The sequence below is a fragment of the Phyllosticta citribraziliensis genome (assembly GCF_038025025.1).
Source record: "Phyllosticta citribraziliensis strain CPC 17464 chromosome Unknown J3D65scaffold_2, whole genome shotgun sequence".
Classification (NCBI taxonomy): Eukaryota; Fungi; Ascomycota; class Dothideomycetes; order Botryosphaeriales; family Phyllostictaceae; genus Phyllosticta; species Phyllosticta citribraziliensis.
In genome coordinates this window covers 1-27,790 of record NW_027117339.1, presented here as the reverse complement: position 1 = coordinate 27,790, position 27,790 = coordinate 1, and the positions used below count along the sequence as shown (strand labels likewise).

The 27,790-nt window shown below is 56.2% G+C and overlaps 10 protein-coding genes across 10 annotated transcripts; 5 read left to right on the top strand and 5 right to left on the bottom strand.

The window, feature by feature from the left end:
• Positions 1 to 1,651: 1,651 nt before the first annotated feature.
• J3D65DRAFT_599755 (aspartic proteinase precursor) lies at positions 1,652 to 3,175 on the top strand (the record flags this gene model as incomplete). Its single annotated transcript, XM_066797921.1, has 5 exons — positions 1,652 to 1,745; positions 1,797 to 2,043; positions 2,092 to 2,910; positions 2,960 to 3,032; positions 3,092 to 3,175. 5 exons carry the CDS (start codon positions 1,652 to 1,654, stop codon positions 3,173 to 3,175), a joined length of 1,317 nt encoding a protein of 438 aa, XP_066658221.1.
• Positions 3,176 to 3,827: 652 nt separating this feature from the next.
• Positions 3,828 to 5,737, top strand: J3D65DRAFT_655361 (uncharacterized protein; the record flags this gene model as incomplete). The annotated part of the gene is made up of 2 exons (XM_066802493.1): positions 3,828 to 4,477; positions 4,530 to 5,737. 2 exons carry the CDS (start codon positions 3,828 to 3,830, stop codon positions 5,284 to 5,286), a joined length of 1,407 nt encoding a protein of 468 aa, XP_066658220.1. The 3' UTR covers positions 5,287 to 5,737.
• Positions 5,738 to 5,933: 196 nt separating this feature from the next.
• Positions 5,934 to 6,788, top strand: J3D65DRAFT_643969 (mitochondrial 54S ribosomal protein mL58; the record flags this gene model as incomplete). Its single annotated transcript, XM_066802119.1, has 3 exons — positions 5,934 to 5,988; positions 6,130 to 6,397; positions 6,419 to 6,788. 3 exons carry the CDS (start codon positions 5,934 to 5,936, stop codon positions 6,786 to 6,788), a joined length of 693 nt encoding a protein of 230 aa, XP_066658219.1.
• A 446-nt stretch (positions 6,789 to 7,234) lies between these two features.
• On the bottom strand, positions 7,235 to 9,376 carry J3D65DRAFT_612014 (cytosolic nonspecific dipeptidase). The gene is made up of 2 exons (XM_066798979.1): positions 9,052 to 9,376; positions 7,235 to 8,996 (listed from the first exon to the last, which is right to left on the bottom strand). Exons 1-2 carry the CDS (start codon positions 9,367 to 9,369, stop codon positions 7,692 to 7,694), a joined length of 1,623 nt encoding a protein of 540 aa, XP_066658218.1. The 5' UTR covers positions 9,370 to 9,376; the 3' UTR covers positions 7,235 to 7,691.
• A 450-nt stretch (positions 9,377 to 9,826) lies between these two features.
• J3D65DRAFT_192254 (ATPase get3) lies at positions 9,827 to 11,384 on the top strand. The gene is made up of 3 exons (XM_066794354.1): positions 9,827 to 10,456; positions 10,519 to 11,108; positions 11,166 to 11,384. Exons 1-3 carry the CDS (start codon positions 10,067 to 10,069, stop codon positions 11,206 to 11,208), a joined length of 1,023 nt encoding a protein of 340 aa, XP_066658217.1. The 5' UTR covers positions 9,827 to 10,066; the 3' UTR covers positions 11,209 to 11,384.
• On the bottom strand, positions 11,166 to 13,065 carry J3D65DRAFT_673858 (trichothecene 3-o-acetyltransferase). Its single transcript, XM_066803538.1, has 2 exons — positions 12,522 to 13,065; positions 11,166 to 12,471 (listed from the first exon to the last, which is right to left on the bottom strand). Exons 1-2 carry the CDS (start codon positions 13,054 to 13,056, stop codon positions 11,561 to 11,563), a joined length of 1,446 nt encoding a protein of 481 aa, XP_066658216.1. The 5' UTR covers positions 13,057 to 13,065; the 3' UTR covers positions 11,166 to 11,560.
• A 128-nt stretch (positions 13,066 to 13,193) lies between these two features.
• On the bottom strand, positions 13,194 to 14,037 carry J3D65DRAFT_612010 (uncharacterized protein). Its single transcript, XM_066798978.1, has 2 exons — positions 13,732 to 14,037; positions 13,194 to 13,680 (listed from the first exon to the last, which is right to left on the bottom strand). Exons 1-2 carry the CDS (start codon positions 13,913 to 13,915, stop codon positions 13,376 to 13,378), a joined length of 489 nt encoding a protein of 162 aa, XP_066658215.1. The 5' UTR covers positions 13,916 to 14,037; the 3' UTR covers positions 13,194 to 13,375.
• A 57-nt stretch (positions 14,038 to 14,094) lies between these two features.
• On the top strand, positions 14,095 to 15,295 carry J3D65DRAFT_192242 (kinase-like domain-containing protein). Its single transcript, XM_066794353.1, has one exon. It carries the CDS (start codon positions 14,275 to 14,277, stop codon positions 15,229 to 15,231), a length of 957 nt encoding a protein of 318 aa, XP_066658214.1. The 5' UTR covers positions 14,095 to 14,274; the 3' UTR covers positions 15,232 to 15,295.
• J3D65DRAFT_673856 (uncharacterized protein) lies at positions 15,262 to 20,971 on the bottom strand. Its single transcript, XM_066803537.1, has 2 exons — positions 20,517 to 20,971; positions 15,262 to 20,467 (listed from the first exon to the last, which is right to left on the bottom strand). Exons 1-2 carry the CDS (start codon positions 20,686 to 20,688, stop codon positions 15,360 to 15,362), a joined length of 5,280 nt encoding a protein of 1,759 aa, XP_066658213.1. The 5' UTR covers positions 20,689 to 20,971; the 3' UTR covers positions 15,262 to 15,359.
• A 107-nt stretch (positions 20,972 to 21,078) lies between these two features.
• J3D65DRAFT_612006 (uncharacterized protein) lies at positions 21,079 to 22,295 on the bottom strand. The gene is made up of 2 exons (XM_066798977.1): positions 21,374 to 22,295; positions 21,079 to 21,317 (listed from the first exon to the last, which is right to left on the bottom strand). Exons 1-2 carry the CDS (start codon positions 22,055 to 22,057, stop codon positions 21,186 to 21,188), a joined length of 816 nt encoding a protein of 271 aa, XP_066658212.1. The 5' UTR covers positions 22,058 to 22,295; the 3' UTR covers positions 21,079 to 21,185.
• Positions 22,296 to 27,790: the final 5,495 nt, after the last annotated feature.

Below are 27,790 nucleotides of genomic sequence, written 5' to 3'. Positions count from 1 at the left end.
GGAATTGAAGGTCAAATATAGCATGCGCGCGCTGCGTGAAGACGTCAATCTGTCGATCGGCTGGCGGTGTTCCCGAGGCGGACAAGTAAGGGTGGCGGCGAGCGAGTGGATGATGGCATGGACGAGCGGCACGAAGCTTGGAAAAGGCTTGTTTGTTAGTCTATCTCGTCGTTTGATGTAGATGAATATCAGCAGGCCCTAGCTTTGGCGATATAGCTGGGGGGAAAACATGGATTGTGGAGAGTTTGTACGTAAAGAAGGGAATCCAACTTTTTGATGCGCGGACAGGTGGCCGTTATCTGCTTGCCCTTGTCTATCAGTCTCCCAAGCAGCGATCAGCGGACATTCTGTGTTCGAGGTACGACGACGACAGACGATCAGACGGGCCTAGACGCAGATGACCAGTGCAGCCAGCCAGCGAACAGAGAGGGCAAGGCAGCCGGCAGTGTGCAAGGGACAGATCGACGGTTGCTGTCTCGTTTGAGCTCGTCCGTCAGGTACTTGATTGCCTCTGAGTTCATGCGCACGCGGGTCTGGTTTCACTCATGCACCTCACGCCGCCAACGCCCGCCGGCCCATGACGCCATTCGTAGCTAGACGGTTGGCAGATGGGATGTGTGCTGGCGCAATATTTGCAAAAGATGGGCGATGGATTTGGAGCAGCAGAGACAACAGGTTCGACAGGACGGGAGCTCCGTTGGATCAACGTAGGTGGTGCCGCGGGTGACGGACCGGGCCTCTCTGCGGCCACCAGGGAACAGGGGAGACGCGGCACCTCATGGACTTCCAACGTCTGGTCCAACCCGATGTCTTATCAACAACACCCACACCCACACCCACCCACGCCATTTGCCGTCCACTTGTCGTCGTGGCACCTCCTGACTTTGTTTTGATGGCGTTTGCTTGCACAGCAGCCATGACGTAGCTCTGGATTGTTTGTTCACTCTCCCCGCCGTCACCAACGCGTCCAACTGGAATGCTCCGTGATCCAACCCGACAGCCGCAAAGCAAGCCATGGTCAGTGACATGCTGGCCGAAACAGCGCAGCGCCGCCCCGCTCGCTCGAGCCCACCTCCCGGCGGTGCCGTTGTTGTGGAGTAGCTGGACCGTACGGGCATGGAGCTGTTGGAGCTCTGACCTTTTCTGCTCTGCAGCTCTCCATGGCGGGGATGCATCAGCGTGTCTCTCGGTCTCCTCGTTGTAGCTGCATTGTCCAAAAATTGAATCTACTCGGGTTGCTCAAGCTGCGAGTTGAGAGGGGTCCATTGCAAACTGGAGCTACCTGCTTGGTGATTTCAGCCCACGGCCGGCTGGATGGCGAGAAGAAATCTAATGTCGCTGGCTTGCCCCTGTGCGGCTTGTTTCGTGGGTGCCGTGCCCGCACAAGTTGTCTGCGGTGGTGTCGTGACCTGCCAGGTGCCTGGCCCGGGGCTCTTGCGTCATGTCATGGTCACCGGCACCTTCTTGGTTCTGGTGGTGGATGGGCAGTATAAGAAGGCACCTGCGTCGCCATCCCACTGGCTTCCTCTTGACTCAACCCCCCTCCTCTCACCTTCACGCTCAAACCTCCCTCTCCACAACTTTTGTTCTGAAATTTGCACCCTTCAACTCCTTACCACCACCCGATTTCAGCCTCTCTCGACACGACAACATGGCGACCAAGGGTCTTTCGCGCGTTGTGCTCAACCGCAACTCCAACTACAAGGCCTCGGGCCCCAAGTCCTACGTCTACGCCCTGAACAAATGTAAGCCCTTGGCCGCGACCTTTTCAACTTCCTGACACTGACTCTGCGCAGGGGGCATCAGTCCCACCAAGGAGGGCCCCTACTTCGTCTCCAATAGGATTGAGACTCAGGGAAAGTTCGGCACCTCCAAGGCCATCGGCGGCCAGGCTCGAGTCCGTCAGCATGTGCTCCAGAAGCGTCTCGACGCGTCGGGCAAGTCTGGCGAGGTTCCCTCCGAGGACATTCAGTACGACGCCATGTACCTCTCCACCATTGGCATCGGCACCCCAGCCCAGAATGTCAGCCTCGACTTTGACACGTAAGTTCCCCCGTAGCTGCCGCATGGCTGCTTGCTTACTCCTCGCAGTGGTTCTGCTGACCTTTGGGTCTGGTCGACCGAGCTGCCTACTTCTGTCCAATCCTCCGGCAAGCACAACATCTACGACCCCAGCAAGTCGAGCACCTACAAGAAGCTCGATGGCTACACATGGCAGATCCAGTACGGAGACTCGTCGAGCGCGTCCGGCGACGTCGGCACAGACAACGTGGACCTCGGCGGTCTGACCATCAAGGACCAGGCCATCGAGCTCGCCAAAAACCTCTCCACTCAGTTTGCTCAGGGCGCTGGGGATGGTCTCTTGGGTCTTGCGTTTGGTAGCATCAACACCGTCCAGCCCAAGGCCGTCCCCACTCCCGTCGAGAACCTCATCACCCAGCAGGACATTCCCCAGGAGGCAGAGCTCTTTACCGCTTACCTTGGCTCCTGGCGTGACACCAACGAGGCAGACAAGGGCGAATCGTTCTACACCTTTGGCTACATCGACCAGGACACGCTCAAGGCCGCAAACGCCACCGAGCCGTACTACGTCGACATCGACAGCAGCCAAGGATTCTGGCAGTTCCAGTCGACCTCTGCCACGGTCAACGGCAAGACCATCACCCGCAGCGGCAACACGGCCATTGCCGACACTGGCACCACCCTGGCGTTGATCGACGACAGCACCTTGGAGCAAATCTACGCCGCCATTCCCGGCAGCAAATACGACAACACGCAGCAGGGATACGTCTACCCCAGCGACACGTCGCTCGACAAGCTGCCCGTCGTCACCTTTGCTGTTGGTGACAAGCAGTTCACCGTCCAGAAGGAGGACCTGGGCTTTGCCGACGCCGGCAACGGCTTCATCTAGTAAGTTGTTCGAATGTCCGAGCTCGTACTTTAGCTTACAATGACCCAGCGGCGGAATCCAATCGCGTGGATCGCTCGACTTCGACATCCTGGGAGACACCTTCTTGAAGGGCATCTACGCGGTGAGTGTTCGTCAAAACAAGGTTCTGACACGGAAAGCTAACGGCCGGCCCCCACGCAGATCTTCGACCAGGGCAACAAGCGCTTCGGTGCTGTGCAGCGCATCGAGAAGGAGCAGAACACCGATGTTCCTCCGTCCTCGTAGATTCTGATGTGGTGCAGCCCGGGCGGGAGCGGAGATGAGAGTTGTGCAATGATTCGAGGCTGATTTGCTTTTTCGGAGAACATGAGAAGACTGTACGGCGCACGGCATGCTGAATGAATGGAACATGAATGGAACGACATGGAAGAACCAGCTACAAGACGGGTAGCTTTGCATTGAGATAGCCTAGACATGAATGAACAGAAGCAACTTCGGAAAAAATACCTTGCGTCCGAAGATGGTTTCTTTGAGGCTTGATGTCGAAGTCGACCCACAGCTTGCCCTTTCCATGCTACGGATAAGAATGCTCGAGACGTAGGTCTTCGAAAGCTCTTGGACATTTCGCTATCGTCGAGATGTGTTGTGTTGCTGCGTCGTCGTGGTTTTCGTCTCGGGACCACTGGAGGCAACATCCCACGATCGACCCCAGGTCTCCCAACCCAACTCTTTCATCATCCATCAAGACCAACCCCCAGCCGTCGCAAGCTATCAGCAGGGGTGCTGTATTGTCGCATCGCTCAAATCAACGTTTTCTTTTGCCTCCGCCGAGATGACTCTGGAATTTGGAAAGGTACGGTGAACGGCGAGCGCGGCGCGCCCACCAAGGCCCTCATCCTTCAATTCAATGACTGACAAGGCTGTGCAGACGGCCTCAATGGCTTCGCTTCCTGGTCCATCTCATCACGCCTCATTCATGAGCGACTCTCGTCCTGGATCCAGTCACAGCACCAGCACGGCTGCGACGCGACCCAGGAGGTATTGCATCGTCGACCATGAGGGACGTGAGATTGAGCCGTTTGAGCTCGGCAAGTACGGCCTGCGTATCCAGATTGAAGTCGAGAGTGATGTCCCCAGTGATGTCGCGCCGGACGAGCGTTCCGGAACACAGCTGCATGGTCCGCCTGGCGCTCAGCACCTTGAGCATGTGGATGGCTCTGTCCCGCCGGCTCCGCCCAACACGGTTGAGTCTGAGAAGGTTCCGGGTCGTGCATCCAAGACCAATGGAGCGGGTGCAGGCAACAAAATGGACGACCTTGGCGCTCGTGGCCCTCACTCTTCTTCACCCACAACGTCCGCTGTCAAGCCTAGTCTGGGAAACCCTGAAGCTGCTGTTTTTGAACCCGACTTTGGAACTTTCAAGCCCACTTTTCTCTTTTCCTCGATCCACGCACCCAAGGATTCCGCTTCTTCACCTGGCACGGGCGACACTCAGCCTTCCAATCCAGACCGCCAGTATTTGGCCAACCACCGCGTCTCCAGCTATCCCGGCTTGAGCTCTACCGAGCAGGAGCAAGAGGACAAGAAGTGCGATGCCTTCCATTCTCTTTCTTTCCTCCCAGGCTGATCATTTGAATAGCTGCGTGGATCCCGAACATCAGCAGGCCGAGTCGTTGTCGCTTGCGACCACCACCGAACTTGAAAAGGACCGCATCCCTTCCGGCCCTGCAACTCCACCTGCTCAGACAGACTCTGCCATTGAAGGGGTCAGCACGGCCCTTACTGCCTTCGAAGACTGCACGCAGTACGTAGACCCTCACGACATATTCGTCGAACAACTTCGCATGTCAGCCATGGAAGGTCTTCAAATCTTCGACTACGAAGGCTACATTGCTGGCACCAACGAAGCATGCATCGACCTCACGCGCTACGTCTGGCAGTCCGGTGTCCAACACGGCCTCGGTTTCGCCAGCAAGATTGGCCCCGGCAACGTTCGTCGGCCAGGCCATAGCTGCGGCGGTGCCTGCGACGAGGTCCAGAAGCTGCGCAAGGAGCTAGACAAGGAGAAGAACAACGTCAAGTGGGAGAAGTGGAACGTCTGGGCGGAGAAGGACAAGATCAAGAAGTTGACGGTTCAGCACGAGGCTCAAGTCAAGGAATTGAAGGACGGCAATGCGGAGCGGGAGGATGAATTTGAAAAGTTGAAGGGTGACAAGAAGAAGCTGGAGGACGATAAGAAGGAGCTGGTGGGCGAGAGGGAGAAGCTGACGCGCGAGAAGATGGAGCAGGAGCGTCGTATCTTGCTGCTGATGGAACAGGAGCGGGAGAACAGGGCTCGGCTGAATGACCTCATCATGTCGATGGCGTCCCAGGTGGAGTCAGCAAGCCTCGAATGAGCTTCTCGTCGCCTCTATTTTCTTTGTTGTACGGCATGAGCCTCTGATTCGCCCTGGCAGGTCGCCGACCTTTTGGGGCTTGCTGATGGGTCAGAACTCTTTGCTGGAGGGCTTTCGTAATAGGTACTTTGAGCTTGGGTGGGATCTCACTAATGAGCATTGAAATGGGACTACTTGCTTCGACCAGGGCTTGAATCCAGTGGTAGTTGTCCGTCTGGCGATGCTCCTTGCGATAGTTTTTGTCCTCAGCCAGAAAGCCTACGACGGGACTGGATCGATTTCAATTCCATGATGTGTTCACCGACGTGGAAGATGTCTCGGCAATAATAGCTACGAGCGATATGGGGAGCATGCGGGCCTTGGATGGCCGTGCTCTTACTACCACTGCCCATAAATTCAACGACGAAATGCTTTGGGTGCGTGATGGCGTCGACGACGGTGGAAAATGGTGTCGATGGGATGAGGTGTGAGAGGTCGGCCGTGCATCGGGCCTTTACCCTGGAAGGTGTCGTGTGCCAGTCGGGCGGACGGCGAAAGCCACAAGCGCAGAAAAGCACGTCCTGGAAACTTTCTACCTCGACCATCAATTGACAGCTGCCACCACCCGACGCCAATCCTCTCCATCCACACGCCCGCCTGCCTCCACAATGAGCAACACGATCCTCTCACGGCCATTGAGGCCGCTGTCCTCGTCCTTCAACAGTTGCCTCCGCAGCACCAACGCCACGACACCCGCAGCGGGGGCCATCACCAGCGCCGCCACCAAAAACACATCCTCGTCCGGCAGCACATCACACGCTGCATCGACCATTACTCCTCCTCTGACGCAGCGCCGCTACGCAGCGACGACGCGGCGGCACAACAAGTTTCTCAAGTCGGTGCCGTCGGCTCCCATCTTCACGCCGCACCAGAGCGTGGCCGCCGACACCATCATCTACAACCCGCCATCGTCGGCGCCAAACGTCTACCACACGCCGCTCAAGTTTCTGCCGGCCAACGACCGCCGCCGCCAGCTGGCCGCATTGCAGGCCCGCGCCGCCGCCGCCCAGTGCGTCGCCCAGGGCGCGAGCCCCGTCACGCGCACCGGCACCCAGCTGTCCGCGCCTTCAGGGTACAACGCCACGCTCAACAGCCTCGCCTCATCCTACGGCAACATCTTGTCCTCGTCCTCATCCTCATCCAACCCGTCCAGCAGCAATCCCGCCCAAAAGCTGCCCCCGCCGCTGCGCCAACCATACGAGAAGAAGTACCACCTGACAGAGACCGACGTGGCCGAGATCCGGCGGCTACGCGCATCCGACCCCGTGACGTGGTCGAGGCAGAAGCTGGCCGACAAGTTTGAGTGCTCGCCGTTCTTTGTCGGTCTCGTGGCGCCCGCGCCCGAGCACGCCCAGCGCAAGGCCGACGAGGTCGAGGAGCTGAAGAAGCGCTGGGGCCCCAGGAGGCGCGCCGCGCGCGAGGATCGCAAGCGCAGGAAGGAGATGTGGGGACGAGGTGCGTAGGCTGGCATTCTTGTGGCGCTGCTTGCTGGCTCTGGCTCGCGGCGACGTGCGGCTTGAGGAGCTTGGGTCTCCTGGGTTTGGGAACGTGGGACGGCATCGTGAGATGGCATGAACGGGACAAATGGAGAGGAAGGAGGTCGCTGAGGAGCGGAATTCACGCCTGGCTGACTGAGGGAAAGTCGGGCCAGGTGGCTGCAAGCACATTCACCGGCGTTGGCATCGCATTTGGCAGCTCACCATCTATGGCTGCCGGCCCATCCACGACAAAAGAACCGAAAATAAAGACTACGAAGAGATAAGAGCTAGAGGCACCAAGGATATGCCAATGGCACGGCAGGACAAGACATGGATCGATTGACCACACGGTTGTACCAATCTAAGTGCCCGAGCACTGCCCGCCCTTCGCCCATCCTTCATCTGTTGAGATAGAAAGAGGAAGAGAGAACGGCGGCTGAGGATGTGGGGACCTTGCTCTGTATAGGACGGATTGCGAAAAGGGCGAACGGAGTAGATCTGAGGGGGAGGTCTTATGACGCTCTGGTTTCCTTTGTATGATATAGCGGACGAGAAGTCCTGGGACGGGAAGGGCCATTTCCACATTTTACAAAAATCCAAACAACTCAAACATCCTGAATGCATGAATTCCTTCTTGAGCACGCCGGGCGATTCCACGCGGGAAACCCGCACGTTGGACCTAGACTCAGGGGCACAAGTTGGACGTCAACGGAAGTCTATTTGATCGATACGTAAACTGTTCGTTGACGATGGCACCTAGCTATAGCCTGGCCTACATTTTGATATCACTTGGTCCGACGGCATCCATACACAGGTGGTGAAAAACGAAGCTCATGTCACGTCATCTGCGCCGTGGCCCCCGCTCTCTCTCCTCCTCCCCCGTCGCCTCTACGCCTCCGTCATGGGCTCCTCAGCCACATAGTGCAGGTAGGCGCCGAGCAGCTTGATGCCCTCGATGTAATTTCTACGGTCCAGCTTCTCGTTGATGCTGTGGGCGGCGTCGGTGCTGCTGCCCATGGGCAGGAGGAGCACGTTCTTGCCCGTGGCCTGCTCGAACGTCAGGGTGACGGGGATGCTGCCGCCCTCGCGGGTGAGGTCGGGCTTGACGCTCCAGACGCGCTCGACGGCCTTGGCCGCGGCCGTGAAGTTCCAGTGCTTGGGGCTGGCCACCCACCACTTGCCGCTGTGCTGGTTGATCAGCTTGCACGTGTTCTTGGAGCCCAGCGCCGCGAAGGCCTTGTTGACGTGCGCCTCGACCAGCGCGTTCACGGCGTCGATCTCCATGTCGGGCACCGTGCGGATGCTGAACTTGCCAATGACTTTGGCGGGGATGACCGTCTTTGCGCCTGGGGCGGAGAACGCGCCCTCGACGCCGTGCAGCGAGAGCGAAGGGAAACGCCAGCGCGCCATCAGCGTGCGCTCCTTGTCCGAGTAGATGCCCGTCTTGCTGCCCAGCGACTCGTACAGGTTGTCCATGGTAAAGGCAATGTCGCCGTACAGCGACTTCTCCTCGTCCGTCAGCGGCGCGACGAGCTTGTCCAGTCCGTCAATCAGAATCTTGCCGTCCGGGTTGACGAGGCTGGCCATGACCTTGAACAGGTCCGTCATGGGCTCGTGGGCCGTGCCGCCAAACACTCCCGAGTGCAGGTCCTGCGCCGGCCCGGAGATCTCGATGCTGTAGTAGTTGCAGCCGCGCAGGCCGTACGTCAGGCACGGCTTCTCCGTGCCCAGCCAGTAGTTATCCGAGATGCAGACGGCATCAGCGTCAGCAAAGAACTTGTCGGCCTCGGCGTGGATGAAGTCGTCCAGGCCCTCGCTGCCGTATTCCTCCATGCCCTCGAAGCACATGAGCAGGTTGACGGGGAAGTCGACGCCCGCCTTTTGGTGTGCCTCGATGGCGTTGACCCAGCCCAGGACGGGGCCCTTGTCGTCGGTCGAGCCGCGTCCGTACATGCGGCCCTTGTCGTCGACGGTGAGCGTAAACGGCTCCGTGGCCCAGCCGTCCTCCTTCAGCGCCGGTTGTACGTCATAGTGGCCGTAGACGAGGATGGTGCGCTTGTTCTTGTCGTTGCCGTAGCGCGCGATGACGACAGGCGGCAGCTCGAGGTGCTCCTTGTGTGGCTGCTTTCCGAGTGGGCGCAGCTGCACTTCTGCGCCTAGGGTCTTGAGCTCGTTGGCGAGGAACTCGCCCATCTGGAAGTAATGTGAGCGCTCGTGTGATGTTGACGTGACGGCGGGCAGAATGAACCTTGACGACATCTGGCCTACGCTCCTCGTCTGCGGAGACGGAGGGAATGGCGACAGCCTTGCGGAGGCGGTCGATGAAAGCCTCAGACAGGTTGTCGACCTGCTTGAAGTAGGGATCAAGTTGCGGCGCCATACTTTTGTACGGGCTGTAGAGATACGGCCAAGCGGGTTTGGTGTTGCACAGGTACGAGGTGGAATTGAAAAGTCTCTTCGAAGTACAGCTCCTGGGCAGGCTGGAGCGTGTGGAACGAAGGAGGGAGGAAAAGGTATGGTGGGGGAGTCGGGAAGAGAGGCGGGGCATTGTTGGTGTTGACACCATGAGCTGCGGGCGGCGGCTTGCATCGGGTCATCAGCGCTGTACCCGTGCTCATTGGCGGGCTTCTGCGATGGCCTCGATGCATGTCGGAGCTCTCCAACGACACCATTCACGCACTGCCGAGAGATGGAAGAACAGGGTGGACGGACAAGACGCAGGCTACGGCGAAGACATCAATCGCAATGGCTTTCTTGTTTCACTGCAAGTCCTCCCCCGGGACCAAATCGACTCAAGACCAGCTTCAGTACTGAAAATTTGGCCACTTGCAAAGACAGTGCTCCCGAACCTGCAGTCTGAGAACAGGGACGGAGGCTTGAATGCCCAGAAGACATATCGGTGTCGCTGACCAACAGCTTCAAGGTGCACTGATCCTTGGTGTTGACTTCCTTGAGCGGGCGGGCCGAGGCCGAGACGGGAACCCTGGCGGCAGCACATCGGCACGGGCATCGGATGCGCTCTGACGCGGGTGGGCCGTCCTGCCGTGGCTGGGTGTGAGTGACGCTAGAACCAAGCTCCCAGATCCAACACCTGGAAACTTCTACGGCCAGAGGCAGACTTCTTCTCAACAAACCAGCCCCTCAGCTCTCCTCTTCCTACACGACTCGCTCCGAGCGCCGACGACCTCTGCAAGCACACGTCCACTCCGCGCAACCAGACCACCGCTCTCCCCCCGCATAGAGCCAGCTACCTTTCGCCCAACATGTCCTCCGCTGTGATACACGCCGACGATGACGCGCCTATGGACCCCACGCTCAACACCATCCTTGCGCAAAAGACGTTGCGTTGGATCTTTGTCGGCGGAAAGGGCGGCGTAGGCAAGACCACAACATCCTGCAGCCTGGCCATCCAGCTCGCGAAGCACCGCAAGTCCGTCTTGCTCATCTCCACGGATCCGGCCCACAACCTGAGCGACGCCTTCAACCAAAAGTTTGGTAAAGATGCGCGCAAGGTCGACGGCTTTGACAACTTGAGCGCCATGGAGATTGACCCCAATGGAAGTATTCAAGACCTGCTGGCAAGTGGAGAGGGAGGCGAAGGAGGGATGGGCGGCGGTCCTTTGGGTGGTGCGATGCAGGATTTGGCATTCAGCGTGAGTGTGATCTTTTGCGCATTAGCAGAAATTAGTGTGGCTGACAGCGCGATCTGGTGTAGATTCCCGGAGTTGACGAGGCCATGTCCTTTGCCGAAGTGCTCAAGCAAGTCAAGTCGCTCTCCTACGAGGTCATCATTTTCGATACGGCACCGACTGGCCACACCCTTCGTTTCCTTCAATTCCCCACCGTCATGGAAAAGGCCCTGGCCAAAATGTCACAACTCTCGTCACAATTCGGCCCAATGCTGAGCTCCATGCTGGGCGCGCGGGGTGGACTTCCCGGTGGCCAGTCTCTCGAGGAACTCATGTCCAAAATGGAGAGCTTGCGCGAGACCATTGCCGAGGTGAACCAACAGTTCAAGAACGCGGACCTGACAACCTTTGTCTGTGTGTGCATTGCCGAATTCCTCAGCCTGTACGAGACGGAGCGCATGATTCAAGAGCTTTCGAGCTACAACATTGATACCCACTCGATTGTCGTCAACCAGTTGCTGTTCCCGAAGGAGGACAGCAGCTGCGAGCAGTGCGGCGCGAGGAGGAAGATGCAAAAGAAGTACTTGGATCAGATCGAGGACTTGTACGAGGACTTCAACGTCGTCAGGATGCCGCTGCTGGTCGAGGAGGTTCGAGGCAAGGAGAAACTGGAGAAGTAAGTGCACAGTTTCAAAAGACTCGATGTTTGGCTCAAGTGCTAACTCCAGAGCAGATTCAGCGAAATGCTTGTCAAGCCCTACCAGCCGCCTCAATAGGCACACTAGGTGACCATCGTCTCTCATCACGGCGCTGGTTTTGCGGAAAATGGAGATACCCGAGGCTAAGCAGAAATGAAGGAGCATCCGCAGTAAATAGACGAATTACGAAGAGAGAACATCAAGACTCAGTCCCTTCAAACTCCCGCTCGGCCACCCACGACCAGTGCTATCGGGTGCGGCAGCTGCAACAACCAAATTGAAGACTCAAACGTTGCTTGACTTCCTGCACCGCACAACGACTCGCCACCAATGATTGTTTCCACTACATACCTCTCGCCATTAGCAAACAATTGCCAAGCGGCCAAAGCAAGTCTTGGGCCGAATGCCACCTAATTTCCCGTCGCCAACCTCAGATACCCCGAGGATGAGCATACTGAGCCAGCTCCTCGTCTGCCAACAGTCTTTTCATGCAGCTTGCCTCCAAACAAACATTCAACTCGACACCTTCTCGGGGGTCATCTTTCGGGCGATGCGGATAAATAAAGAAGTAACCATCGACCATGGGCTTCGGCCAGCGCAGAGCCTTCGGAAACCCAAATCCAAAATCATGCTCTTGATATGGCGTCATCCGCCGCCAACTTGCGCCGGCAATGTCGAGCCCCAGGAAGTTTTTTGTGGTCAAGGTGATGCACGACTTGTTTGGAACGCTTGCAATCCAATCGGCAGTCTTTTTGATCGAATCTTTTGATGTGGCCTCCTGGATCGAAGCGCGTATGACGGATGCGATTTGAGGCAGTGCTCCGTCGTCAAGCAGCGTCCCAATTTCCATCGAGGGCGTCGGCAGCGCCAGAGCGTTTCCAAGAAACCGGGCTGGTAGCGGAGGCTTCATGAACTGGCGCAGCCCAACAGCGTGCAGAAGACGCGATTCGGCTGAGCGCTCTGGCCTCAAAAGCGGCACCCTGGCCCGCGTCATACATCGCCACAAGATCGCAACAATGGCGTCGTAGCTCGAGGCGCCCGACTGTCCGGGTGGGTTTGCATCTTCCCTTAGTCGCGCAAGCCTATCGGCGGGAAAGTGGAGCATCACCTGGGAGAGACGCGGCATCTTGAAGTCTTGTGGTGGAGCCGGTGGCGTCTTGGCCACGGTAAAGGAGAAGGGAGCTTCGTTGACGTCGTTGACAACGGACTTTCTCGCACTGTCCTTCGAGGTCAAGGGGGAACGGTCCAGCACAACCGGGTCGAATGGCGTCGGCGTCGCGCCTGTCAAGACGCAGCGAGTGTTCTCGGCCCACTGAGAGAGGAATCCATTCATACCAGGCCCTGGACAGTGTCAGCGATGAATATCGGCTTGACTAGAGGAGCGACGCAACCATCGGAGCAGCTGTGGTGGACAGCGACAGCGAGAATTAAACCACCACGAATGATGTTGGCTTGGACAACAAGAATCGGGTTGTTGTCATCGCCGCTTTCGCCGAGAGGAGTAAGAGGCGCCTTGTGAGTCACATGCAGCGGGAGAAGAGAGTCTCCGTCCAACATGGCTGCAGGAAAGTCCTTATTTTCGAGAGCCTCAAACGATGGGAAGTCGTCTTCAGTTCCCTCCATCCAATTCACAATGAACTCAACAGTGCTGTGCTTTTCCTTCCGAATCCAAAGCTTTCCGGTCGCCACGTCGGTTTGGAGCGTTCCCCTGAGAGATCGATATTGGCTCAGCGTTCGCTGCAGTCCAACAATCAAGTTTTCGATGACAGCCTGACGGTCGACATCGTCCTCGAGCTTGAAAGTCAACGTGACTTGAGTGTAGATTTTTGGCAGGGTGTGGTCAAAGTCGCTAAGCGGGAAATCTTCTCTCCCTGGCTCGTTCGCTGGGTTGCTGGAGCTGACACGAAGTACAGTCTTTCTTGCCATGGCGTAAATTCGCACAGGAGAAGTGAGAACGCATGAGAACTTCAATGGAAACTCGGTAGTTAAGAGGGAGTTGTTGGACCCCAACCCCGTCGATCATATCATATCAACATCCTGGCCAAGTGAAATCGGTTGGTTGTCGCGAGCATTGACTAAAGCTAGATGGAGAGAGATTTTCCCGACCACACCTTGTCTGGGACAAAGCCTCCGTGGATGCATGTCGAGGGTTTGACTTGCGAGCCGGAAAGCGGAGCATGAAACTTCGCAATAACTTTTGCGAGCTATCACTACGCTACTTTTGATCCGTATCAGGCTCGCAGACTCATGCTTTGCACCTCTCCGAAACGCCGATCGGGCGAGGTTGCTCATTCATCGACGCAGACTGCGCGTGTTGATTGCCCCATTCCTTGATCTCCGCTTCCAACGCGCCCAGGTCCTCTTGAATCAGAGATGGTGCGCTCCCTCGAAATATTTCCAAGACGCGAAAAACCCACGTCCGACAGGTGATGCTGATTTCATTCACTTTGTCGTCCAACAAGCGGAAATTCTCGTCGACCTTGCCCTGCAGGCCGTCCGGGACCGCTGCGATTTGGAACAACCCGACGAGAAGAGCTTCCTTTAAGAAGCCTAAGAGAAAAGGTCAGCGGCGCATACACGCTTTGGATCAAGCAATCCTACGTTTTGTCTCCGTATGATGAGCCATCCATCTCCCCTGTCGACCTTTGACATGATACTTGGTCCCGCCTTTGCTGTCGCTTTCGTGGAGGTACAGAGCCCAGTGAAAGTCGTTTGGCTTTGGTGGGTCATCGCGGATGTAGAGAGCCACGTACAGCCCTTGCGGCTTGAGTTCACTGGATGACATGCTTTGACGATTTGATTGATCTTGAGTAGCTCTTTCGAAACGCACAATTTTTCAACTCAAGGCCCGGAGAGCTTCACTGGAGACCAAGAATCAAGAAACGAGCGGCGGTCATGAGATGCCACTGGCAGCTGTCTCAGAGGGTGCATGCGGAACAAATCGCTGTCGCCGATGCATGAAACTGCCGCGCGCTTGCGTGGTCGAATCATATCTCATCAGGTGAGCCTTTCAACCTGCACGCGCTGTCTGTGACCTCTCAACGAGAGCAGCAAGCGCCGCCACTCACTCGTCGCACACTCAAGTCCTTGAAAGAAAATTCATTGAAGCTCCCGCAGCCCACAACGAAACTTGAAGTTCAAGAAATGGGTTGGCTTCGCTTACTCGTGCCTTCAATACTTCTGCCCACTTTTACTTGGCCGCATCGTCTCACAAGCTCCAAAATAACTAATGCGGCTCCGTCTCTACAAACGCCGACACCAAGATGGCTGCGTCTCCTCGTCGGCTTGATTCACACCCTACTGAGCGAATTATCCATGCGTTACTACTGTCGATGGCTAGAACTCCCCGTCGACAACCAAATCATGCAACTTCCTTTCGGACTTGTGCTGAAGTGGTCTGATGGAACCCAGGTAGAAGAAGTCCTCGCGACCAAGATGGCTCGAGCGGCCGGATTGCCAGTCCCCAGAATAATTTCTTACGGAGAGCACCCGGACACGCCCCACGCGGTTGTTTCCATACTTATGACACGCCTGCCTGGAGAGGAGCTCGGTCAGGTCTACGACAAGCTCAGCCAGGTTCAGCGTGAGGCAGTTCTCGAAGACCTCAAATCCATTTTCAGCGCGATTCGCAAGTGGCACAACCCTTGGGGCGGCACACGGATTTGCTCCCCGTCTGGAGCAGGAATTCGAAGCGTTCGTGTCCCACATCACCAGATCCCTCCCTGTGAAAACAAGGACGAGTTCATCGACTTTTTGCTCCAACCGAAATCCAAGAGCGCATTCGATTCCGTTGAGGACTTTGAGACGGGATTGGCCGCGGTGAAATCACTTCGCTCGATTCCTCACAAGATAGTCTTCTCTCATGGTGACCTGAAACATCACAATATCATGGTCCATCGAGGCAGAGTATCCGGGATCATCGACTGGGAGTCAGCGGGCTGGTATCCTGAATTCTGGGATTTTACAACTGCGCGGAGGGTCTGTCGAAAAGAATTCTGGTGGTATGACTTCGTCGCAAAACTTGGGGGATCTGAATACGAGCGGGAGCAAGATATAGAGAGTTCTCTTACTCAACTTACTATCGATTCATTTACATGGTAGATAGCATCACTGTAGTCAATAAAGCCTTGAAGCACTTTGAATTCATGGAGCTAGCGAGGCCGAGGGCGTCTGTGTACTAAAGGACAATATTTCAAGAAAATATTGAAATCGCCCACTACATCTACTGTCTAAGCCCACATGGCCTTGAATTTCAGGTTGAACTCCTCCGCAAGCTTCTTGAAGGCGAACAGCACATCAAGCAAGTTGCCTTCGCCGTCGTCCTCCCATGCAGGCATACTCATACCGTCGTCAGCCTGTCCGTTCGTCTCGCCATTGACGTCGCCTGCGCCGGCATCGCCGTCGTCGTCCCCTTCGTCATCCCAACTCTCCTGCATGATCTTCTTCTTGCTCTTCTCGCGCACCGGCAAAGGCTTCTTCGTCGTCTCCACCGGCGCAGCCTCCTCGCCAAGCTGATCCTCGACTTCCCCCTCGTGCGCATCACCATCTCCTACCACCAACATGTCATCATCCTCAGATGCATCAGTCCCCTTGACGAAATTTGTCAAGCTCGCAGTAATGGTTGCCAGTATCATGCTGAAGTCGTTCAAGAGGAACCAGACCTCACCCTTCTTGATGTTGTTTGCGTTGGCCAACGCAGTAACGTCTCCGTGCTTGAAAAAGTCGAGGAGGTATGCGTTGAGCGGCAGCTCGGCCACGATTGGTAGATACGGGATCACGGCCTCCTCAAGGAATACTCCAGCGCGGACAGTATGGCAAAGCTCATTGACAGAGGTGAAGGTGTCGTCCCTGTGACCGGAGAGGGCAACGAAGCTGGAGCGGACTGTAGTGGGAGCTTTTCCGTGGGGAGTAGCACCTGCATTGTTGTCGGGGTTGCCGAATCCGGTGCCTGTCAGGGGAAGGTAGCAGTCCGGGTCGGTGACATGGTTGGAGACAAAGCTGCGCACGTAGGAACTGGAAAGTCCGAGGACTTCCTCGTTGTGCTGGTGGAGGATATTTTCGGCGTCTTCGGGAAGGGGCGGCAAGATGACATTTGATGGGGAGTTTTTGATGATCTCCACAGATTCCTTTGTCGCTTGAGGGAGGAATTGACGACCGAAAATGTGCGAGAGAACAAGCATGAGCGTTCGGGTGACCCTCTCAGTCATCTCTGGGTTCTTGCGTATACCAGCGCACAGTTTGTGGAAGTAGCCCTCCTTGAGAAGAGCGTGGAAGGCCATGTTGGATGGCTCTGTGTAGTACAGATGCGACACACATCCCGCAAAGTTGAGCGGATTTCCATTTTGGTCAAGCAGACACTGCCTGCGCAGGTACTCGAGAGAGAAGCGAAGATGGTGAAGCACAGACGTGCGGTTCTCGTCTCCGCCGAGGTAAAGACGAGGCTGGGACAGTAGAGCATCGACTGAACGAACGGCGTGGTCTGAGTGCTTGGATTCCGAAAGCAGGGTGCAGAGCCTGAGAACCAAGGTTGTCGTGATCGGGAAATGCCCGTTGATTTCGGGCAAGCGAGAACTGAGAAGGCGGCAAACCTTGGAGACAGGGATTCCGTGAAACACAACGTTGCCGAGAACGTCGAAGCCTCTGCGACCAGCGCGACCTGCTGCTTGACGGAAGTTGAGAGCCGTCAGAAAAACAGAATCGCCGCAGAACGCCACCGTCTTGCAAGGCATGTTGATACCCAGGGCCAGAGTGCCAGTTGCGATGACGACCCGCAGCAAGCCTTTTCTGAAGAGGATTTCGACAACATGGCGGTATTTCCTGTTCATACCAGCGTGGTGAACTCCGATGCCTCGAGAAAGGGCCTCGATCAGATCGTCAGGAACGCCGCGGTAGCGAAGCTCTCTAGCATACGCTTCAAGCTCAGACTTCTGCAGCTTGGTGCGCTCGAGGAAATGGAAGCCGTCAAGAGGGGCGTTGGGATCGAATGTCTCCCAGGAGTCCGCGTCGGCGGACGCAGCGTCTCTTTCCAGGTCGGCTTTGCCCATGCCGTCTTCAGGCGCAGCTGAGGTCTTCGTCGACGCTTTCTTCTTTGACATGCCCTTCCGACTTTTCTTCCACGTCTCCCAGGACTCCATCTTTTTCGCCCACACCGGAGACGTCTCTTTCCACTTCTGTTCCGCTTGCTTCAACTGTTCCATCACGGTTCTACAAATTTCTTCGCACATGGACCGATCGAAATTGAAAAGAATAGCGGGCAGGGCGGCTTGTTCATGCAAGTTGTAGAGAAGGGGAAGCACCGTGTCGATCATTTTTTGCGGCTCGAGGTCTGTGTCGTGCTCTGCCTCGAACTTGTACAAGTCTCCACCGAGATCCTGGACGACCTTGTCAAACGGAGAATGCTGGTCGGCCATCCATTCAACGAGGAGCTGCTTCAGGCTCTGAAACCACTTGATGGTGTCGGTTTGGGTGATGACAGCAGGCAAAGCCTTCTCAGGGTTCAGCGATGCTGGAACTCTGTGGCTTTCGGTCTGACGGGATTCCATGACCTGCCAAAGCGTAAAGCAGTCACGAGCTTCCATTGCGAAGTCCATGGGAACTCCACGCGACCTATTGAGCAAAGCGGCAACAGGATGGACGAACTTGAAATCTCTACTCTCGTCCAAGCCGACCCGTGCGATCACAGGCTCTTTTGGAAGCCCAGCGAAGTCGAAGTTTTCAGGGCTCAAGTACACAAACTTCCGGAGGTCCGAGTACCGGTGGGGGTGATGCACCATGACGAGATCGTTTCCGATGGCCTTTTGCGCCGAAGCCAACCAGCCGTGGAAACCTTCGGGATTTCCAACAGTTGCGGACAACGCAATGATCGGACATGGGGCAAGCAGAAGCAGTTGCTCCCAGATGATGCCCTCATCTGTCTGGCTGATACAGTGGACCTCGTCGAAGATGATGCGCTTGACACGAGCAGACCAGGAATCCGCGTGGGCAGGCGCCAGAAGCATGATCTGGAGGATGTGCGGAACCGTAACAAGGACTTGACATCCGGTGGCATTGTTCACACGATAATCGCGAGTGTGGATTCCCCAGACGGACTTGCCTGCGTGCTTGTAAGACTTTGAGAAGCGCGCTTGGATCTCGGCGGCGATCTGGTTGACGAGGGCTTTGGTTGGTGCTACGTATACGATGACGCTATCATCGGAGCCCTCGAGAACCTTCTTCATGGCGTAAAAAGAAATGAAGGTTTTACCAGCACTTGTCGGAGCGACAACGAAGAGACTCTTCTCTGCGTCGATGACATCCAGGACCTTGCGCTGCCAGCCGTCCGGCTGGAAGGGAACGCGCTCGTCGACAGCAGAATCCATCTTGCGATCAAAGTAAGGGCCGCAGTGAAGAAGCTGGAATTCTTTCGACGGACGGGGTATCCTTAGAGCATTGGCCTTGCCAGGGCGCAGGGCAAACTCGTACGGAAGCTTGCGATCTTCAGCGCTCGGTTCCGAAATGACGAACGACAGACCCAAAGCATCAACAATCTTCTGCAGCCTCGTGGCCATGGACTTCGTGAGGTCGGGTGCATTGTTCAGTCGAGCGACGGACTCCCAGATCCTGGCAGCGAGTTGGTAGTTGGGAGCTTTGGAACTATCCGCGATGGAAGAGGTCCAGAGTTCGAGGAGGCAATTCAATGCATAGAACTCCACTTCTGTCCCCACGACCTCTTGCTTAGAACTGGGCAGGGAATTGAGGTAGCGAAGAGCCTTGGCGTAGCGATCCGCGGGCTGCTGCGCCTTCTGGATTTCCTTGCACACAGAGTGCCACGAGCTCAAGGTTTTCGAAGCGCTTTGGACGTCCTTCTGTTTCTTTTCAACAGCACGTTGGTCCAGGATGGCCTGCTTTTTGCTCGGCTGCTTGCTTTTGCCACCCCCGGTCTTGCCAGTCTGCGATGGCTGCTGCTTTCCCTTGGTTGGATTGGAGGCATTCGACTTTGCAGTCTGAAGGATCGTCTCAGGCTCAAGAACCTTACCGACGGCGTTGGTGAGACTGGCGGCGTAAGCCATCATCTCGGCCATGAAGCGCTGGTCTCGGCGGCGGACGTAAAATGCTTGCTTATCTTTTGCAGCACGGGCGGTCCTCTTGTCGAGAGGACGACTGGCGTTGTGCCAATGAGTCAATTCTCGAAAAGCCCTGGAGCTCCCAGCCGTGAGAGGCTGGATAGCTTGTTCATCGACATCCAATTTGGTGGATGCTAGATGCTTGTCGAAAACTCGGTCGGAGAAAGGAAGAAGCTCGTAATGAGATTGCAAAGGCTGCTCTTTGTTGATGACAGATTCCGATGAAGGCCGACTGTGTTCAAGTTCGGCTGGTCGGCCCGCTGCCGATGAAATTAGGTCTGCCATGGACTGGAAGATGGCCGAAGATTCCTCGTCGAGTTTTATGTCGGTGAGGTGGCCAGTGAGGATGTTGTTGAACAACCTGCCGTCGACGAGATCGGCGATGTCTGTCGACGACGTTTGTGCTTCGCCGACAAAGCTCTGCCAGGACGAGGATTCCATGATGCCCCGGCAGACTTTGGCAAAGTGTTGCAGAAATTGTTGGCTTTCTTGGGTGCTCGCGGAAGTAGCTTCGGCGCGAGTTGCAAGAGGCAGCTGACGCTGGAGAGCGCAATGGGTGAGCAGTGCTGCAGCTTGGCTGCTCGTGCAGTCTTCCGTGGATATCATAGTGACGAGGGCGGCTGAGACGAGGTACAGACGCTCTGAGAGGCTCTGCGCGGCCAGGCTGGGGTACTTGGAGAAGAGTTCGTACATCTCTTGACCAAACAAGCTGTCGGGTTTCTTCGTTTCGGCAACCCCGTTGGGCTTTGGCGCGTGTCGTTCCGACTTCTTGCTTCCTTCGAGGATGGACGCGATGACCTTCGTGTCTCTCCACTCGAGCTCGTTGGTCAATGCTACATTGTAGCCTCGATCAAGGATGTCGATGATGGCCGTGCGAAGAATGGCCTTGTCGCGCTCGTGATGCTCGCAGAGACATCCATCGGCAGCGCCATCATTCATCATGACAAACATGTAGCCGCTGCTTGTGAGCGCAGCACTGAATTCAGAGCTATGGATTGAGGGAAAAACCAGAAGCTTGATGTCGGAAGATGCACTGGCAAGGTTGGCCTGCAGATGGCGCAAGATGACAGCCCGAGCGAGAAGATACTTCGCCGCCGCGGGACCAGTCGTATGCGAGGGGACACAAAGGTGCTCATGGTCGTCGAAGAACACAAGATCAAAATTGCATTTGCGCTGGTTGAGGTTGCTCAAGAAGCGCTCTACCAGCCAGGCAGCGTGGAGCATCTGGTAGCCATCTGCGCATTGAATTAGCGCAGCGCGTCACGCTGGGAAGAAGATAAAAACCTTGGAAATCTAGTAGGTCGTCGGAGAAGCATTCGAGCAACAGCGAGTCGCCTGCGACGAGAAACGGCTCGCTACCGGCGTAATCGCCGACGAGGTCGACGCGACGCGAAGAGACATTGCGGTAGAGACGGAGTGTATCCAAGTCAGGCGGCTGCGTGAAGGTGCGGCCCATAACGGTGATGAGAGCGGTTCGGAGAGGGCGAGAGTTGTGGATGTAGAGTGTTGTGTTGTTGAGTAGAGGTGGAAGAAGGGCGTTTGCACGTTGTGCGGCTCGCGGGCGCGGCGAAAGACAAGCACCGTCGCTTCAAACAGAAGCAAACGATTGACCAGGACGGAAGGTGGAAGTACCGTCGCAAAGAGACACCCGATGATCTAATGATGACCTTGATGATATCTAGGTAGAGCGTATGCGCGTTGTTTGTTACCCTTGCGCCCGGGTCGCCCGCGACGCCGTATGAATAGGCCTAGGCGAAAAGTACTAGCGAGGATCTACCGCGACGCGAGACGCGAAACGCGTGACGTGAGAATCATGGGCCGGGGCGGCTGGTGGCAGTCACTCTCTCTTCTACATCCTCATCTTCTTCAAACTGGGCCGCGGTCCAGTACCCAACTTGCTTCCAGTTGAAGTCTTCATCTTCATCTTGTGTCCTTGGTAGGAGGTAGAAGCCGTCATCGGTCCGCCTCCGCATGCAAAGCTGACCAATTTGGACGCATCGTGGGCCCATCTTTGAAGAAGGGAAAACGGGGAAGAGAATGCCGGGCTGTTTCGTGGAGAGTCAGCAGAAACCCCGAACGTGCAAGGTTTGTACGATACGCCTTCCCAACAGCCGTCCCAGGTGCTGGCTGAAGATCATCAGGACATCGACTATTTGCGCGAGTACCTGGCAAGCTTCATTCGCCTTGTCCAGCGCTTGTGGGAAGAAGAAGTCGAGCAAAACCAACGTCCAGCCCACCAATACCAAAGCTTCCTCAGACCAGGTGTCAACATCTTGTGCTCTATGCTGCCCGAGATTCGACGGGGCTTCCTCATGAATAGTCAGCAGACGAAAAAGCCCGGCATTCTCTTCTTCGCTTTCTTCAAAGTCCTCACCATCTTCGAGGTCACCAACGTCGCGGTCACGGTCTGTTCGCGCAGTGGTCACCGCAGCGCCCGACAACGACACGACGCGGGGCAGCTCCTCCGCGGACAGGTCATGACTGAGGGGGAGAGTTGCGGGTGTTGGCTGCTCCCGGTCTGGCCTGCGGATTCTCGCTGAGTCGGCGGTCCTCTGTCGCCAAAATATCACCAACCGATATATTGCACAACCAAGCCACCACCAAACCGCAAGATGTCCCCGGACCACAATGCTGATGACGGAAGCTACGTCGCCTCGGACAATGAAGGAAATGACGCACATGCCACCACCAGGCGAACAAGTGCCCGACAACGACACGGTGCAGGCCAGCCTTTGCGCGGCCTGGGAGCGTCCAACGCGCGCAGAACTGCTTCGGACAACGTCACCACCCTTGTCATCCTGAGATGACGACACCTCCTTCCCCATTGCGACCACCTTTTCGTACAACGTCGAGTGCGACGTCGCCGAGGGCAGTTTTGGCGTGCACGCGCTGCGTGGTCTCAAGCGCCAGCGGTCAAACCACCTTTCTGCACAGCCGGGAGCCGGGACAGGGCATCGTCAAGGGCAAATTCGAACGAGGCGAGGTCGTCGCAAAGAAATGGGAGCACTCGGCCGACAAGCTAGCCTGCAGTAGCATGACAGCAGCGGCGCGTATTCTTACCGGTCAGTAACCGCGCCGGATCGACTCTCGCTGTTAGTCAGGGTCTTTCGGCGGGATCCGCTACCTCTGTGTACCTCGAGTACTTCCAGCGGCCGTTCCTCTGCGGATGGCGCAAGAGCGATGGCAGCTGTGTCCCTCAGCACCTCCATTAGCCACGCCACGGTCGACTCGCGAGCCGGACTGCTGATGAGTCTCTTCTGTTCCATGCACAAGCTCATCGCTTGTACTGACCACGAGCACAAGGCTTCCTCGCAACGACTCTCTCCAAACGGACACCGCACGATCCCTCGGCTCGTAGACAAATGGCTAAACACGGCGCAAGGTCAGAGGACGAGGAATACACGAGTCGTGAGCAGGCATACGCGGGCAGGGTCGAGGTCAAGGCTTGAGCAGGCAATGAACCCAAATCTGACGACCGTCCTCCCTGAAGTTCCACTGCCAATTGTGACGGTGACTTTGACGTGACAACCGTCGAGCTTCCAACATGCAACCCATTTTCGGCAGTACGCTACCAAGACTGGAAAAACGGTGTTTGAAACTGGTGGGGACCAGCCGGAATGTCAAGGTGAGGCCACCAGGTGGCCATCAACACAACGCCAAGCCGACGCGCAGCGACGGAGGGGATGGCGAGCTGCGAGCCGGGACTCTGCCATGTTTTTTTCAGACTGACATGGCGCAACGGCCAGCAATACGTCGACAAGCCTGCTCGTAGTGGCGGAGGCGAGTCGCAGCCAGATGCTGACATCCAGGTACAGACCAAGGGAAGCGACACAGCCAACAGTCGAGCACCAAACGCAGCGCCGATGCGCAGCGGCGCGGGCCGAGGCCAGCTACGAGCCGGGCGCTGAATTCCAGGTACAGACTACCAACACAAGTCAACGAGTCTACAGAAGGTACCGGGAGAAGCGAACTAAGTGCCAGGATGCGGGTCACGGAGCTGGATCGCTAGACCAAGACCAAAAGACAAGCCAACGCGTAGTGCTGGGTGAGGAGGTGAGACAAAAACCGATCATGCGAGGAGATACAGATACCAATCAACAACAGGCCAATGCCAAACGTAAAGTCGACGCGGGAGGGGAAGGCGAGGTGCCAGCCCGGTGCTGGAACAAACGCAGCACGAGATCGAGAATAGACGCGGAGAGAGCAAAGCCAGGGAAGGGTCTATCCAAGTCTGTCAAGAGTGAGTGACGTACTCATGGACCAGGCAGACGGGATGAGCAGACAAAAGATGAGGCCGAAAATACGACACACGACAGTAGCCAGCGAAGTGGTGGAAGGGTGATGTACGGTAGGGCAAACGCCATAAAGCAGGCCGATGTGTAGCAGCGAGCAAACCCTGTAACGCAAAACATTGGAGACGACGCTCGACCGAGCGCTCAACGGTCGAAGAGCAGCGGCACAATGACAACGTCCACTACAGCAAGAACATGCTTCAACCAGATCGTCACTCAGGCCATTCGCGTCTAGAACCAGCAGATGGCAATGACCGACCGCGCTCTTCAGGACACGCTGGGCGTCCCCCGCCCGCGTCTCGTCGCTGTCAGACCAGCCCCTAGGTATACTGCGAAATATCAAACGGAATATCGACACGCAGCGGCGGTTGTCTGGCGAGATACGAGCCGGTCACAGAGGAAGGTAGACGAATCTGGAAAAGACGAGTAACCAAACGGGAAGCCGAAACGGAATGGCGGGAAAGGGAGGCGAGACACGAGCCGATTGCACGAGGAGCGCAAGCCGGTGATGGCCATCCAGGGGAAACATAACAAAACAGAAACGCAGCGTGGGAGGTGAAACGAGCCCAGACAAACGGCAAAGGGGTTGCAGTTCACGCGCAGCGACGGATGGTCAGGCGAGCTACGAGTGGATTGCACGAGGGATATAGAGCCAGGGATGGCCAAAGACCAGGATCAGAAAACAGCAACCCGGCGCGGAGCGATGGATGGACAGGCGAGCCACGAGCCGGCATGGATACAAAACAAATCACTTCAAGCGACGTGGAGCGGCTGAGATCGGGCGAGCTACGAATCTGATGTGAGTACAGTCCCGATAACTGACAGATGAAACGCCAGGCATTCACTGCTTGAGAAGCAAGCACCTCACGGCATGGCTGCCATCAATCGTCAGAGAGGTGCAGAGACTCTGACAGACGGCGAAGCAAAAATGCGGCAAACCAACAGAAGCCGCGCGGTCAAAAGGGTTTCGCGGCACGCTGACGCAATGCGGTGGATGACGAGGCGAGTTACCAACCGGAATTGATAATATCTCAATCCTGACATGTCAGGTACAGGCAGACACCTTCACGGCAAGCCTATGAGGAGCGGCAGATGCAAGGCGAGCCATGGACCGTATACACGAACAGACATTGAACCAATAAGGTACCTCGGGCACGGAGCAGGATCCGAGGAGATGACTGAGTGCACAGTCTATTTCAACTGCCGCTCACGAACAGGACCGATGTTGTCGACGCGCAACGGCAGAGAGAAGGCGGAGTCACAAGCCAGTCACATAAACGGGTGCCTTTCGGCCCAATCAACACGAAATGGTAGGTGGAGGACATGGAGACGCAAGACTGACATTTCTGCTAGCTAAGCATCACAGGCGCCTCCCGTCAGGGACTCGCCCGAGAATCAGACACGAATGGTTAACTGTACGGCGGCATCCCAACATCTGAATCATCAAATTGCGATATGAACTATCCACTCAAAGTTTGGTGCTGTGGCTCTCTTCTGTCGCCGGAACTCAGGAATGGATTTGGATTCGTGGAGGGCCTCCTGGTGTTGCGAGCACGTGAGTGAGATCAAGCTGCACATCAGCCCAGATCATTGTCCTCCCCGTCGAAATATCTACGCAGAGCCTTCAATGGAAGGTAGCCTCATTGGATCAATACGACAACAAATGTCAAAACTGACGCGGGGCCGAGGAAGCCAGGCGAGTTACGAGCCGTATCAAAATCGAATGACTTCTGGAAAGTCGTGAGATCAGCATACACGCAGTTCAGGAATCAGTAGGCACAAGGGACACAGACGCCACATGCCCGGCTCGAACTGACAAGCCGACGCGAAGCGGTGGGGCGGCGGAGGCGAGCGATGAGCCAGGCGAAGACAGAGCACTCTACTCGCCTTTTGCATTTCCTGCAGCCGCCCGGACTTTGTTCTTGCCTTTCCTCTTCTTTTCGGGTCCAGGCAACTCCAACATGGAGACGCCCAAATTTCTCGTCTTGGGTACCTCCGCCCCACCGTTCCACTCGACAGCTCATCCCGGACAAGGAGAGAACTGGCGTTTGTGCCTAGAGTTCAGTTCTACTGCAAGTCTCATCATACATCCATATTTACTTTACCTGAAAAGCCAACAGAAGCTTCTTCGGCTATCCTCCACTCGCACGAAAGCTATCCTGTAAACTCCATCATGATTGAGTTGAGAGGCCAGCAAAATTCGGTAGTCTGCAGTCATCACCTTCCAGCTGTTTCCTGGAAGCCGTCAGCGGGCATGCTGTTTTCAGAATTTCGCTTCGCCGGATTCCCGTCCCGGGATAACGAGGGAGATGCACTGATTTTTTGCCAATCTCAAATCATGGTACAACCTCCCATCCGGCCGAGCGATTCTTAAACGCTTTTCTCTTTGGTGGTCCTGAGCTTCCGCTGAGCTTATATTGATGACGGCGCTTAGGCTTTGTCCAGATTTGAAGTCAGCAGGGCCAGAAATATCGATCACGCAAGACTCGCCGTGTAAGAAGTCGCCTTTCCGTTTCAGCGCCGGCAGCAGCGTCGACTTAATCCACAATGAAAACATGAAGAGCGTTTAATTGAACTCCTTCGGTGGCACATCTTGCTCCCTGTAGTGATACTGAGTTTCCTCCTCTTTGGCTGAGGCTCATCGTTGACCTCCTTGGGTGGCACCTAGCGGTGCGTGATAGCCACAGGGGTAAGTGGGATAGACGGTGCTCGTCTCGTTTCGCATTGAGTCGCGATGTCGAAGAACCTCCGGTTTGATTGTCTAGGTATTCATGGATCCCGGAGAGACCGAACGAAAGGTATGCCTACATGAGAGTCATGTGCAGTGCAAATCTTTCTTTTGCTTTGCCACATGCGCAAAGATCGCATGCTTTTTCGTGGAGCCCGGCAAGGCCCGCCAGTGGTCACTGCAGTTGCACGTCTGAAAGTTGAAGCAAAAAAGGGCCCAGGAACTTAAATGCACTGGGGAAATCCGTACGGGAAGCAGTCCAACCTGGCAGACGTTTTGAGGCCCACTCGCTCGTTTGGTTTTACGAGAAGAGGGTTTCTGAGCCATCAGAGATCTACCAATTGGCCACCATTCCCGTCACCAATTACGCCATTCTCGATACTCTCTTAGAAGGTGGAGTTCCAGTCTTACTTGATAGCCACAAGGCGAGCCCGGGAACTTTCGATCCCTTCTCTTGAATTCATTCAGGCAGTCAATCACCCGCAGCTGCGACTCTTCGTCGCTCTGGGCCAAGTGCAACTTCCATCGCGGCGTCTTGCATGGTCTTCGCCTGGTTCAACCTGATCCCCACTGGTACGCGGTTTTGGCTTGTTGCTGGGCACTGATTAAGTTGCGTCCATTTCCGATTGTTATTTGTGGACCATTAATCATATGATGACCAGTCAGTGTCCCGTCAACCGGTCAAGGCGAGCCGCGAGCCGTGAGCCGGGACGAGCATATCTCATCCCCCAGGCACATAAATCAACCGCAAATCGCCGCGCAGCGGCGACGCGCAGCGGGGAAGGCAAGGGCGAGCACTAAGCTGGGACAGGGAGTTTTCCCGACACCGAGAAGCCAGGACACCAGTAGTACCCACTGCAAAAAGCAGACTAAGGTAAGAAAGGCGGGCGCGATGACATATCCCCCTGCCGCGGCGAGACGAAGGCCATGGCGGGAAACGAGCGGGAAAACGAACAAAAAACTATCGCGGACACACATAGAGCGGGTGGGAGCAAACACGTCAAGTGAGCAAAACGACAGAGCGACGGCGAGAGGTGTGATGAGAGAGATTCGGGAGTCGGTTGTTGGGTCTCGCGGATGCAAGTAGGTTGGACGACGACGGCGTGATGCGAGTGGGTAGACGGTCTTTCTGTGCTTGGGAGTCGCGATTGTGTGGCGGATACCATGGAGAGTACGGTGCTGAAATTGCGGAGATGAGTTGAGGTTAGTAACACGGGAGGCTGGGGTCAAGCACACGTTGCACGACCTCGCCGAACATTGAATGGCGCAGGCGCCGCCTCCATGCTACGATTCTGATGAGTATTGCTCCATTCATCACCTCATCGCTCATGGTGGCTACCATTTCGGCAGCACGCGACCGATAGTAGAAAGATGGCCTCCGACATGGAGGCAGGCGTCGGTCAACATTCGTGGTGAGTTAGGGTTAGGGTTAGGGTTAGGGTTAGGGTTAGGGTTAGGGTTAGGGTTAGGGTTAGGGTTAGGGTTAGGGTTAGGGTTAGGGTTAGGGTTAGGGTTAGGGTTAGGGTTAGGGTTAGGGT

Coding starts and splice junctions, on each gene's coding strand:
- J3D65DRAFT_612014 (XM_066798979.1), bottom strand. CDS start 9,369: ATGGTGTCAACACCAACAATGCCCCGCCTCTCTTCCCGACTCCCCCAC. Junction 8,997..9,051: donor GTAGGCCAGATGTCGTCAAG/GTTCATTCTGCC, acceptor CATTACTTCCAG/ATGGGCGAGTTCCTCGCCAA.
- J3D65DRAFT_192254 (XM_066794354.1), top strand. CDS start 10,067: ATGTCCTCCGCTGTGATACACGCCGACGATGACGCGCCTATGGACCCC. Junction 10,457..10,518: donor TGCAGGATTTGGCATTCAGC/GTGAGTGTGATC, acceptor GATCTGGTGTAG/ATTCCCGGAGTTGACGAGGC. Junction 11,109..11,165: donor GGCAAGGAGAAACTGGAGAA/GTAAGTGCACAG, acceptor ACTCCAGAGCAG/ATTCAGCGAAATGCTTGTCA.
- J3D65DRAFT_673858 (XM_066803538.1), bottom strand. CDS start 13,056: ATGGCAAGAAAGACTGTACTTCGTGTCAGCTCCAGCAACCCAGCGAAC. Junction 12,472..12,521: donor CCACCACAGCTGCTCCGATG/GTTGCGTCGCTC, acceptor GACACTGTCCAG/GGCCTGGTATGAATGGATTC.
- J3D65DRAFT_612010 (XM_066798978.1), bottom strand. CDS start 13,915: ATGTCATCCAGTGAACTCAAGCCGCAAGGGCTGTACGTGGCTCTCTAC. Junction 13,681..13,731: donor TCATCATACGGAGACAAAAC/GTAGGATTGCTT, acceptor CTTTTCTCTTAG/GCTTCTTAAAGGAAGCTCTT.
- J3D65DRAFT_192242 (XM_066794353.1), top strand. CDS start 14,275: ATGGGTTGGCTTCGCTTACTCGTGCCTTCAATACTTCTGCCCACTTTT.
- J3D65DRAFT_673856 (XM_066803537.1), bottom strand. CDS start 20,688: ATGGGCCGCACCTTCACGCAGCCGCCTGACTTGGATACACTCCGTCTC. Junction 20,468..20,516: donor CGACCTACTAGATTTCCAAG/GTTTTTATCTTC, acceptor TTCAATGCGCAG/ATGGCTACCAGATGCTCCAC.
- J3D65DRAFT_612006 (XM_066798977.1), bottom strand. CDS start 22,057: ATGGGGAAGGAGGTGTCGTCATCTCAGGATGACAAGGGTGGTGACGTT. Junction 21,318..21,373: donor TCGCGCAAATAGTCGATGTC/CTGATGATCTTC, acceptor TATCGTACAAAC/CTTGCACGTTCGGGGTTTCT.